Source organism: Python bivittatus, unplaced genomic scaffold, assembly GCF_059951505.1.
Source record: "Python bivittatus isolate LINGU-HERP-01145 unplaced genomic scaffold, Pbiv_v1 ctg000480_np1212, whole genome shotgun sequence".
Classification (NCBI taxonomy): domain Eukaryota; kingdom Metazoa; phylum Chordata; class Lepidosauria; order Squamata; family Pythonidae; genus Python; species Python bivittatus.
The window spans coordinates 15706533-15718532 of record NW_028277075.1 but is presented as its reverse complement, the minus strand read 5'-3'; the positions used below and the strand labels follow the sequence as shown (position 1 = coordinate 15718532).

The 12000-nt window shown below is 37.5% G+C and overlaps 1 protein-coding gene across 2 annotated transcripts in view; it reads left to right on the top strand.

The window, feature by feature from the left end:
• Nucleotides 1–10083: 10083 nt before the first annotated feature.
• Nucleotides 10084–12000, top strand: part of AKAP6 (A-kinase anchoring protein 6) — a 235634-nt gene continuing 233717 nt past the window's right edge. For both annotated transcript variants that reach the window (XM_088145389.1, XM_088145388.1), the window contains exon 1: nucleotides 10084–10431. In XM_088145389.1, coding sequence (XP_088001515.1) covers nucleotides 10117–10431 — 315 coding nt within the window. In that variant the 5' untranslated portion in view covers nucleotides 10084–10116. The remainder of the gene's footprint in view (nucleotides 10432–12000) is intronic.

Here is a 12000-nt window from a genome sequence, read left to right as displayed (position 1 = left end):
CACATAAATGATTTGTCAAAGCACAGTGCTGGGCATGCACACTCATAAAGAAGCAACTGGGAACAGCTTCTGAAGCAGCCATATTGACCTGGAAAAAGCTGCAGCTGCTTTATTGATTCAAAAAGAGGTGCTTTTTGAATACTTTATGCAGCCCATAAACCATTGCTGGTATGAAGGGTTCAGCAATGTGTGGCCCTCCAGATGTTGGGTTGCAATGCTCATTATGCCCCACTACTACTCTGCTTGATGGAAGATGTTCAACATTTGAGGGGGCACATTTTGCCATTCTGATTCTACCAGGCCTTCCTTTCTGTTTTGAAGCCAGAGCACCATTTTCTTCTTGCACTGGAGAGCAAGGGAAAGGGAATCCAAGCAGAAGGCCTATCTGTTGCTTCTTCCTTGTAAATGGTTGTGCCTATGACTGCTAGTAATATGACAGGATTGGTATTATTATCATTAAAACTCTATGAATACCTTTGCAGTGTTTGGTAATGGAAGTGTTTATGTATAATTACCAATTATGCATAAAAATACATATTTTTATTATAAAATAACAAATATAGTCTAATTGTGCTTCCTTGAAGAAAACAGGATCTAAAGGCAACATTCCCTTTGTGTAGCCTTAAATGGGAAATTTTCCAGCCATCTGCTGTGTGTATAAATAAAACCTGAATTGACATAGGAAGCATATTGTGCTCAGAGTTGTAAGGTAGTGGTGGATAGCTTTTGGTAACCCAAGGTTACATGTGACATTTGTCTAAGAGAATAACAACCACAGTGAGGGGACCAAAAATGCAAAGTGATCAAAATTAGGAGTTTTCCCCTTGGGTTTTAATAACAGGCACTTCTAGCAAGGCAGGTTTCAGAGGTCCCTGTACAACAGAACATACATACAAGGGCTTGTAGCCTTATGATGTCCCCTTCTAGTAAAGAAGCTTGGGAGGGGCATTTGGCTGAATTCCTAAACAGACCTCCCTGCCTTGAGATTAACTAGGCAAGAAAGAATTTGCTGGAGGCTTTGTCTTAAAGATTTCCCAGGAACGGAACTGTTTGGTTGGAGGAATACAAGGCCCACTCTGGGTTATATGAAGTGAGAAATTTCCAGGCCTCTAGAAATAATGAATCATATGTGGGATTCTAGGATCAATATGCAGTTACTTAGATTGGATTAGAGTTTTGATTTCATTTTGGATGTTCAAAGCTGTGCTTGATTCTTTTCCATCAGGCTCAGTCTTCCTTTTGGAAGAGCTTATCTATTGTAGTTTTTTGATACTTATTCTTTGAATCCAATCCTTTCTTTTCTAAGCCCAGCATCCATCCACACTTCTCTTTGCTGATGGACCATAAAGTAGCCTTAATGAGCATCTAGTTCGTCATACTAGAGTGCTCTGTAATTTGATAGTCTGCCACATACTAACATTTATGCTTCCCTGCACCCATCTAATGCTTCTACCCCTCTTTTTAGATTCCTTTTAGATATATACTTTGTTTTATATATTTCAAATAATAATAGTAATAATAATAATAATAATAATAATAATAATAATAATAATAGCAGCAAAAATAGTACCAGTAGTAATAAATGCCTTGGGTGCAATCCCAAAACATCTGGAGTACCACTTGAACACCATCGGTGTTGACAAAATCACCATCAGTCATTTGCAAAGGCAGCTTTACTGGGAACAACTTACATCCTGCAACAATACCTTTAACACCATCAAACAACAAAACATCTGCCTATCCCAGGTCCTTGGGAAGGACTCGATAAGTGGATTAAAATGCCAAACTGGATTTGGCATTATTATTATTATTATTATTATTATTATTATTATTATTATTGACTCCGACGTCTTTTCTATGCTTTTTGATTGACTGTACCCCATCCTCCTTATGCTGGTCTTTGACCATAATGAAGATTTGATTTGATTTGATTTGCTGGTGGGCATTTTCTAATGAGGTAAATACTATATTAATCATAGGTTTGGTGGCAGTTTGTGTTTTGGGAGTTGATGTCTGATGGTATGCCTCAGACAGCTTCAACAAACTGACTACCAGTTGCTGGCATTAAATTGCCCTTCTTTTCTTTTCTGTTCTTTTTTAATAGTGGTAGTAATATTACTATTAGTGGTAGTAGTAGACAAGGAAAAGCATATCCCTGGTTGGAAAAGAAAGAAATGGCAGCAGCAAGTAGCAGAGAAAGCACTCCTGCTGCGTTCGCCCTGAACAATTATTGGGGGGTGGGGGTGGGCACAGGTGAGTGAAACCCCTTATAGCAGTGTTGTCCAAACTTGGCCACTTTAAGATGAGTGGACTTCAACTCCTAGAATTCCCCAGCCAGCATGGGAGTTGAAGTCCACTCATCTTAAAGTGGCCAAGTTTGGACAACACTGCCTTATAGTGTTTGGTTTATTTTTTTTAACTATATTAAGTGCTAATATAGTGTTATTGTAAATGTTAAGTATATTATACTACTGTTTTTATGTGCCTCTGCCAAAATCTGCACTTAGCATCACCAAGGAAACACCTCAGCTTTGGCTTTATATTGCGTACCTCCAAGCCACACCTGTCCAAGAGAGCATATTTGGGTCTGTATATCCAGGACAAAACAGCCTCACTTCATTCCCTCTGTCAACCAATCCCCACTCCCAAACCCCAAGTTCTGGCCTAGAAACAGATCACCCCAAACCAGCTGTTCTGCGCATGGAACATTTGGGACACCTCTAGTTAAAGTTGCCCACATTCCACCATAGCATCTTCTGAGGATCACAGGTAGCAGAATTTTAATAACAATAGGAGTGGTGCTCCTTCTATTTTGTGAATAAGAGGTGGGCACTTCCTCCTCCCCTTATCAAGTCTCTTTTTTCTTTTTCTTTTTTTGCAACAAGATGTACTGAAAACATGGAAGGAGTGGTAGCAATTCATTTTGGTGTGGAAGTGAAGGGATGTTTGTTACTTTAGGGAGAGTGGCAGTTCAGTCCATTTTCTAAATTTTCTTTTGGTCAACGGGAGGCAGAGCTGTTCCTGCCTGTTCTTAGTGGTCTGAGGATGGGGGAAGTGAAGTTGAGTGAAGGTCAGTTTTCAACTGCTTTGTGAGGGATGGGGAGAAGGAGTGAAGCAGAGTGAAAACTGTGTCGTATCAAAGCATTCTTAGAAAAATAAATGCATGTATTGTAATCTGTCGTCCTCTCTGATATAATGTAAATTTATGTACTTATTTAAAAACTGAAGAAAATAATGAAGAAACCATGGCATTATAAGGAGCAACACATACTTAAAGGTGACAAAAAAAGAAAAAAATAGCTGTTGGAGCACATGGGTGTATTATTAGCAATGAATTAGTCTGTTTTCCTCTGAGCCATTTTCCAAGCATTCTGATTTTTCTAAAATAAAGGGAAAAGTTGCAAGGGAAGGGGATGAGAAAAATCACAGATCTTCCTTCTGAGAGACAGACATGAAGATATGCTTAGCATCTTTGTGTGAGATAAAGCATCCTCAAATGTCCACTTTTTACTTAGATGATTTTTTAAAAGTACATCTCAACCAGCTTCTCTTCTTTATTTTATTGTTTTCTAAGTTAGGGAGCTAATCTAGTCTTTGGTTTATTATGACAGATTTTTCCCAACTACAGCACTTTCCTTTCTTTAAGAGATATAAGAGACAGCTCAGATTTATTCCTTTTCAATCTACCCTTTTATAGCTATGTTTTCTGGCACTGCAGAATCACTGACACTTACAGGCCTTTGTGATCTGTAATGTTGCCTTGCCTGTCCTGCATTCAAGAAAAGTAAAATTGTAATATATGCCTAGAATGGGGGAAAAAAATTGAAGAAACCAATAAGTAAGATAATATGATCATATAACCCTTCTTCCTGAAGATCAGCAAATACAATTGGGGTTATGTGGAAAAACATTAACACTAACACTTACTAGAAAGTAGTCAATGCACAAAAAGTGCCAATGAGATTATCCCATTGCACGCTCTCTCAAAACAACCTGGTTTTCCGGACCCAACATCTAATGACTGCATATTGGCAATTAAGAAGGAAAAGATGCATATGTATCCATTTCCTATTGTGATACTGCCAAACTGATAAAAACATGCCCAATACAACATCTGCTGTTGCATACTTGGGCTATGACATTGCATACATGTATGTAGGGGTCCAGCTTGCATCATTGTGTTGTGGGACATATTTTGGCCTCTCCCCCTGTGGATGTCTATGGAAAACCTATGTGTGCAGATTTCCATGGGAACTGCAGCTGTGCATGATTGTTGTTTGTGTACAGGCAGATATGCATTAAAGGTCCACACACATGAGCTTTTCCTACTCAGATATCTCTGCTCAAGCTGTGGCTTTTCAGAGAAGGAAATTATGTTTCAAGGAAGGCTTCATTTCCAGATCTCTTTTCCCTAAATAGATGTATGATCCAAGCCATTGCTTTCTGTCTTCATAAACCATAGTTTATTATGAATATTACATCATATATTTAATATAACCTATAGTCATTTCTTTTTCAAACTTAAATTAGCCAGTTTAGCTACTTTTAGCTTTTGGAAAGGGAAATTTGAGATTTTGTCATATGGTGAATGAGTACAGAACAAAAATAGTTTTCTCTGGCCTTGGCCATTACAGAATACCATTTAAAAATAATTAAGGGAGCATGTTTAATGGAATACTTTTTTAGTGCTTGCTATTAAGAGCTTAGTACTAAACGAAATGAAATAATTTTCATGTTGGATAAAGGGCTGCATTGGTTAGACTTGAATCATAAGTGACTATGTGTGATGGGAGAAGGAATCATGAGCTCAGCAGAATTCACCCTTATTTCCTTCCCCTCCTCCCCCCTTCCTTATCCCTATCCTTAGTCATGAAGTTCATTGGTGACTTTTGGCCCAGTCGCTATTTCTTAGGCAACCATACTACACAGGTCTGTTATTAGGGGGGGGGGAATTGAAAAGAGAGTGCTGTGAAAGCCACCTTTTGCTTGGTGGAATATAAATCAGACAGCAGATGTATTGCTGAATCATGTGAGGGAAAGAGTACAAAAAAAGGCTGGTTGACTTGTATGCTGCAGGTGATACACAGACCCTAAACTTTGCTTAGGGTCTGTGTATGGAAGAAGGCACAAATAAAGCAATTACAGGCAGTCCCCAGGTTACAAATGAAATCCATTCCCAAGTCCGTCTTTAAGTCGGATTTGTAGGTAAGTCAGAACAAGTATATACAGTTCTTATTTAGTGTCACTTAGTCAAATGACTGATGGTATTTCACCTCTTTCTGACTGCTTTATTATTTCTACTTTATTTTCAGTTGTGATCATTTTAATGGCAACGTGATCTGACTTATAATAGTGGGTGGCATTCTCTTTCCTCAAGCCAACGAATTTTTAATATAATAGGCTTTATGGCAGTCCATTCATAAGTATGAGTTGTCTGTAAGTCAGATGTTCTTAACCTAGGGACTGCCTGTATTATTTCAACTGCATGTTTTTATGAGAGCGAGACTTAGAGCATTGTATGCCAAATTAATTTTGATATATTATTTATGCACAGTATACTTTGTTATGTAAAGGCGACATAACAAGAGAACTCTCTATGTAGATTGGGGCCTTCCATATCAGCACAGGCCAGTTGCATTAGAGTTCAATCCTATACCTAGTTCTGTAGAAACAATTTAGGTTCATACTTGGTTTATGTGACATAGTAAAGAAGAGTTTTATTTGAAAACAATTTTTAATGGGAGGGAAGAACATGACATTTTCTCCTTTCAGTAGACATTGTAGAGGAGACCCATGTTAGTCTATTGTGGCAAAAAATCTGGAATCTGGTAGCACCTTTTCCGACTAACGCATTTTATTAAAAGGCATAAGCTTTCATGAGCTGCATCTTACTTCATCAGATGCATAGAAGCTAAAGTGATGTAGGATTTAAATTGGGGTGGGGGTGGAAGGGAGAAAGATAAATTGGTTATGGGGATGCAAGTTACATGTGAGATAGATACCTTATCAATAAAAAATTGTAATATGTTAAAAACCTATTACGTTTGTTGAGACCTTCTGAAATTGACCTTCTGAGATTGCCTGAAACCTTATAATATATGGGAGTTCAAGTTTCTTGCTTGATGGTCCTGCTTTTCTAAATCAGTCACTGTAAAGTCTGCTATGGAGTGGCTTCAGAGACTGAAATGCTCTGCTATTAACTTGTCCTTGTTTTAAGTCCTGATGTGAAATTAGCATCCATTAATTTTTTCTGCACAAAGTTTGTCCCATTTCCCCAATGTAGGAGCCAGATGGGCAATGCTAGCAGATGATGGCATATATCACAATGAAGAATCTAATCTTGTGTGTGTGATTGTTGGGGCCCATGATGGTGCTGTTGGTGTAGATGTGGAGGCAAAGCATATATCTTTGTGCAGGGTCTGGTTCTGATGTTGGCATTATTGTCCTGTTTTTCTTGTTGCTTGTAAGACTCCACTTCAGGTTGCTGTATGCAAGTATGGCCCTGCCACCCCGTGCCTGAGAAAGTGCAGTGTCATTGTCCACTATGGGCTGTAGTTTGTTACTAATGCATTTGAGAGCCTTGAGCTGTGAGCTGTAAGTGACAACCAGCGGTTTTCTGTTATTCTGTTTCTCCGGTCTGTCTTTTAATAGGTCCTCCCTGGGAATTGATCTGACTCAATTGATTTATCTATTGATCTCATTGGGTGGGTAGTTCAGTTTTATGTAAGGCATAAAATGTATATATTTTTTTGACTTTATGCATACTATGAAATAAGATGGAGGAGGCATACCAACTTATAAGAATCAGTATTTTTTCTTTTACTTTTTTCTTTCTGCATGGATATATTTCAGCACCGTTCTTCTGAGTCTGATTTTAGACCCATCAAATGTAGACCAATCAGGCTGTTGCACTGCTTACATAAATATCAACATGCTTCATCTGTACAGGCCTTTAGGTGACCCAGAAACCCATTCTGCTGCCTCATGATTTTCATTTCCCTTCGATTTATCTTTCTGTAATGCTGTGATATTTGGCTTTATTCAGTGCTGTGTTAGCATTAGTACTGGCTGATGTCATTATGAAGGTGTCCATAGTTCAACAATGATGTTTAAATGCTGTATGCTTCAAGATATGTGTTTTTATGAGCCATCTTGTGAAGATTTCTTTTCTTAATGAAGGAACATAAAGATATAGAATCAATCAGTAATTGAATAGATACATTTGAAGGTTGCCTTTTATCAAACGCTAAATCCAATCAACAAAATTCTAATTTAGAGCAGGAAGCTTTTTAGCTGAGCAATGTGGGTAGTTCAATCTATTTAGCCGCAAGAGATAATAGTCCATTAGGTGGATGGCAGCAAGGATTGAACACGCCTGTTGAATGGTTGCTTGCTTTCTACTTACTAGAGCATACAGCAGCTGGAACTGTATCTCAATCTGAACATTTGTTAGCTTGTTTGGAAAAACTCTTCCCCTTTCTAGAAAGTCTTCGATGATGTTTTAATTATTTACCTGACTTGCTCTCTGCAAGACCTTGGCTCTTTTCAAGAAAGGGCTCACAAATCAAAGTTATCTCGCCAGCATGTTTTCATTGGTTGATGTTAGTGGTAACATGTCAGCTGTCTTGCTTTGCCAAGCAGATCGCTTGTGGACAGAAAGAGAGAAAGATAAGGAGGTTTTCCTAGCTTAGTTTGAAGAAAGACAATATAAGAAGGACTCAATCTGATGATGCTTTTCCTTTAGTAGCTAGGTGACTGGCTTAAGGGGCTTTTGATTCTGCTAAACAACTCCATAATGAAGTAGGCATAATAATGCCAGTCATTTCTGCATGCAACATTTCTTCTTTCAAGAAAACGTGTGGTTAGGAAAATATTTATCTGGCCTGATAAATAAGCAGTGATATTTACATGATATAGTTTTACTATTCTTGATTGTGGTGGAGAGATAAGGAGGAAGGAGTTTTCTTTATTTAAATAGCTGCCAGTGGCAATATTTGTACTATTCAATTGGCAGGGTGCAGATTCAAGGCGGTGATAAGAGAAAGGCTGATGAGATTCACAAACATCCCTACCTGCTTCTGAATTAAATCAGCAACATTTTGCACTGAAGCTGGAACTTTAAAACATAAGTTTATTCAGAAGCACACACTTATTAATGCATTCAGTTTCCTACTGGAACAAATCTGTTCTTCAGAAGGAGTCCATTGTAATACTACAGACAGTTGTGTATGCATTAAGCTTCCTAGGTTTTCATTAGATAGTGATTAGCAAGAAGTAATTAGTTTGTTTGTCAATAGAGATGATATTGGCTCTAATAAATTTCCCAAGCCTCATCGCAAGTCAGCTTTTAGAAAGAAATAATGCTGAAAACATGGAGGAAGTTTTGTTTGTCACCTTTATCTGAAGTTGACAGAGCCATTCCATGAAAATAATTTCTCTCCACAGTGAAGAACATATATTTATTCAGTTTGCTTACCTGTAAAATCTACTTATCTATTTATTATGCACCAATATAATTTTCAGCTTTTAGCAAATGTAAATTGATTGCATTATGTAGAATGGATGAGAATTGAAACCTAATTCAGGATTTTCATTGAAAATTTTGTTTTGAGAGGACAGTTTAAAGAAGGACTTTGAGCTTGGCTGGTTACATCCATTTTAAACTGTCCACTAATTTGGGAGTTGCAGGCACATGTGGGATCATGGGGAACAAAGTTACCCCCCCCCCATTTCTCTCTCTCCATAAGAAGAGAAGTTGCCCAAACTCTATAAGTGAGTTCAGAGTAGATTAATAAACAGATGCAGAAGGTTTAGCTTGGTTTTCTTTTCTTCTGTTCTCCCTGCTTTTGTGCTTCTTTATTTAATTATTGTCTATTTGATCAACTACTGGCATTTGGGAAGCAGAGCAAATCATGATGGGAATGCCTTCTAAAATGGTATCAAAACTGACTATATAATAAAATAGTTATGAGAAGTTACTTGTCACTGTAATTGTAAATGTATTTTTTCTGTAAATTATTTGTGGTCACCAAGTGTTTGGAATATATGCAGATAGGATTTTTTCCAGTTTAGTAACTATCAGTATATTCCAGTTTTCTGCTAATTAGGCAGAGATTAAAATTCCATAGTAAATGAAATTAAGGTCCTTTTTTAAAAAAAAGCAATTCATGGGAAGCTGCTTATATTATATCAGTTCCATTTGGCTCAGTGTTGACTACTCTTACTAGTAATGGCTCTCCAAGATCTCAGGCAGAGAAAGGTCTTTTTAATCATCTACCAACTGATCTTTCTTATTGGAGGTGCTACAGATTAACCTGGAATATTTGATACAGCACACATACATTTGGCTGACTGTTGTGAGAAACACAACAGATGTTTCTCTGGTAAGGCTTCATGTCTGATCCATCAGAGGTCTTCTTACGTGCTTCACTAAATAGCAGGTTAATTTCTGGCTTTGGACAATAAGCTACAAATATTTCAATATTGCATTTTAAGTTCTTGAATTCCTTAGATTTCTTACATTTTACACTGTCCACACAAATAACAATAGTTATTCATTAATTATTAATTAATAATTGTTAATTGATCTTAACGTTAATTAAATCTTTCTTTTCCCTGCTAATTTCTACCTCTTACGGATATGGTTTCAAGTATATACTGTAAATAAACATTGAGTGGTCTCAAAAGCTGCAGGCTGTTGATTGATTGATTGATTGATTGTGATTAATAAGCCATTTTGTGGGTTTGTTGTTCATTCTAATCATACAGTAAGTAGAAGTAAACCATGCTAAGTCTGTTTTGCTATTATGCTTCATACAAGAAGCGGCAACTATTTTGGATTTGAATTTGGGTATGTTTAGACAGAATTTTAATCTTGTTAGTCCCAAACAAGTTTGGCTTGCTTTCAGTGCTGTTAACAAATAGTGAGGCAGAATTCAATATATGTCTAAACATGCAGTATATCAATTGTTAGTGAATTAGGCTGATGTATTTGGGGTGGAATGCAAAAGAAGACTTTCATTCCAAGTTCTTCTTTTTTAAACATTTGCCTTTTTCCTCTTCCATACGTGCAGCTGCTTTGGCAAGAATTATGATCTAGAGCTCCTGACATTAGCCATGGAAGTAGCACTTTCCCTCATCCATCCACAAGAACTGAGTGCTGTTACTACCGATGTGTCCCCTATGGTCATCAACACAACTCCTACAACTGAGCAAGATGGTGGGGAATGTGCCATGGAAGATTTTGATTCCGAACAACAATATGAAAAGCCCCCCCCTCTGCACACAGTTGCTGACTGGAAGATTGTTCTCCACTTGCCTGAGATTGAGACGTGGCTTCGGGTGACATCAGAAAGAGTCAGGGATTTGACTCACTCCGTGCAGCAGGACCTGGACAGCAAGCATGTGGATGTGCATTTGGTACAACTGAAAGTAAGATTAAATACTGCTCTCTACTAGCTCTCTTTCTGAAATGCTGTTTGGTTGTGCCTGAGACTAATCATCTGCAGGTTGCAATGTGAGATGCACATGTCTTAAAGTAGCTGTTTTATTATTTAATTTTATTTATTTCTATATTTATTATATTTCTATACCACCAAGTCTGCAACAGTTTAAAACTGATAATTAGAACATTCACAATATAAATACAATTAAAACATCCATAATACATTACATAAAATAATTAATAGTACATTAAAATAATTAATTAAATCTAAATATTTACAGCAATTGGCAGATTATTAACAATTAATCCTACAACAACCATAACAGCAAAAATAATAAAGATAGCAAAATCATCATTATCATCATTTCCACTAGCACCACCACCAAATGCTCTTTGGAAGAATTTCATCTTTGACATTAGAGAAGCAGCCCATTTATTTCTAAGGGGAGGCTGTTCCTTAGAACGGGGACCATCTAACCATAAAACAATGCCTCCTAGTCTTGCCCCACCACACACATACACATCCTGGAAGTGTGGAACAACCAGTATCCCTTTCTGGGATGATTTTATAGCATAGCTTGAGTTACATAGGAGAAGAATGCCCACAAGTACCTAAGTGCCAAGCACTGAGGGCTTCATAGGTCAAAACCAGCACTCTAAATGGCTCTTGAAAACTGAATATGAAGTGAGGATAATTTATTTTTTAGCTACTAAGAAAAACTTAGTGTCTGGCTAATTAAAGCAGTGATGACTTTATTGGAGGTTTGCTGTATGGTCAGTCTACCATAACAATTCAAACAACTTCAAGAGTATCATTAGTAGTAGTAATACTCTAACAAATAAATGTTTCCCCAGTATTAGGCAGACAATGCAGTGCCTAACTCTTCTTGCGGTAATATGTCCTTGGTAGTTTGTGATATATGTATCTATACTTAATCACTGTGGGGTGGAAGTATTTTTCTGTTTCCTGGAATAACTTGCCCTGGAAATTCTCATCTTGGAAAGCCTAAATTTATGTATAGAGATAAGAACTGTGACTGGGATTGAATTGCCATAGGTGGACATAATGCAACTTCCTCCAATGTAGTATTCTCCAGATATGTTTATTATTGATTTGTTCCTTAGATTCCTACCTTTCCTTCAAGGTGGCATCCATAGAACTCCCTCATCTAAGTTCATCTCCATAAAAATAATGTATGAGGTAGTTTGGCTGGTAGGTTCGCTGAGATATAGTGGCTTGCCCAAAACAACCTGATGTGTTTTGATGGCTGAATGGATGGGTCTCCTAGTCTAATACAATGCCCTGCAATTTGGGCTACAATTTCCAGAATTTCTAGCCAGCTAGGGATTTTATGGCTGAGGGATATGAGTGTTGTAGTCTTAACACATCTGGAGGGTATATCATATCGGGGAAGGTTGGCACAGTGAATATATTTGGTGGGTTTATATTATGCCCCAATTGTGTAATACCTACATCTTTGAGATCCCAGCCAATAAATGTAGGCATACATAAACAAAAAACTGCAAGCCAGTTTGGTGTGCTGGATTAGAAGCTG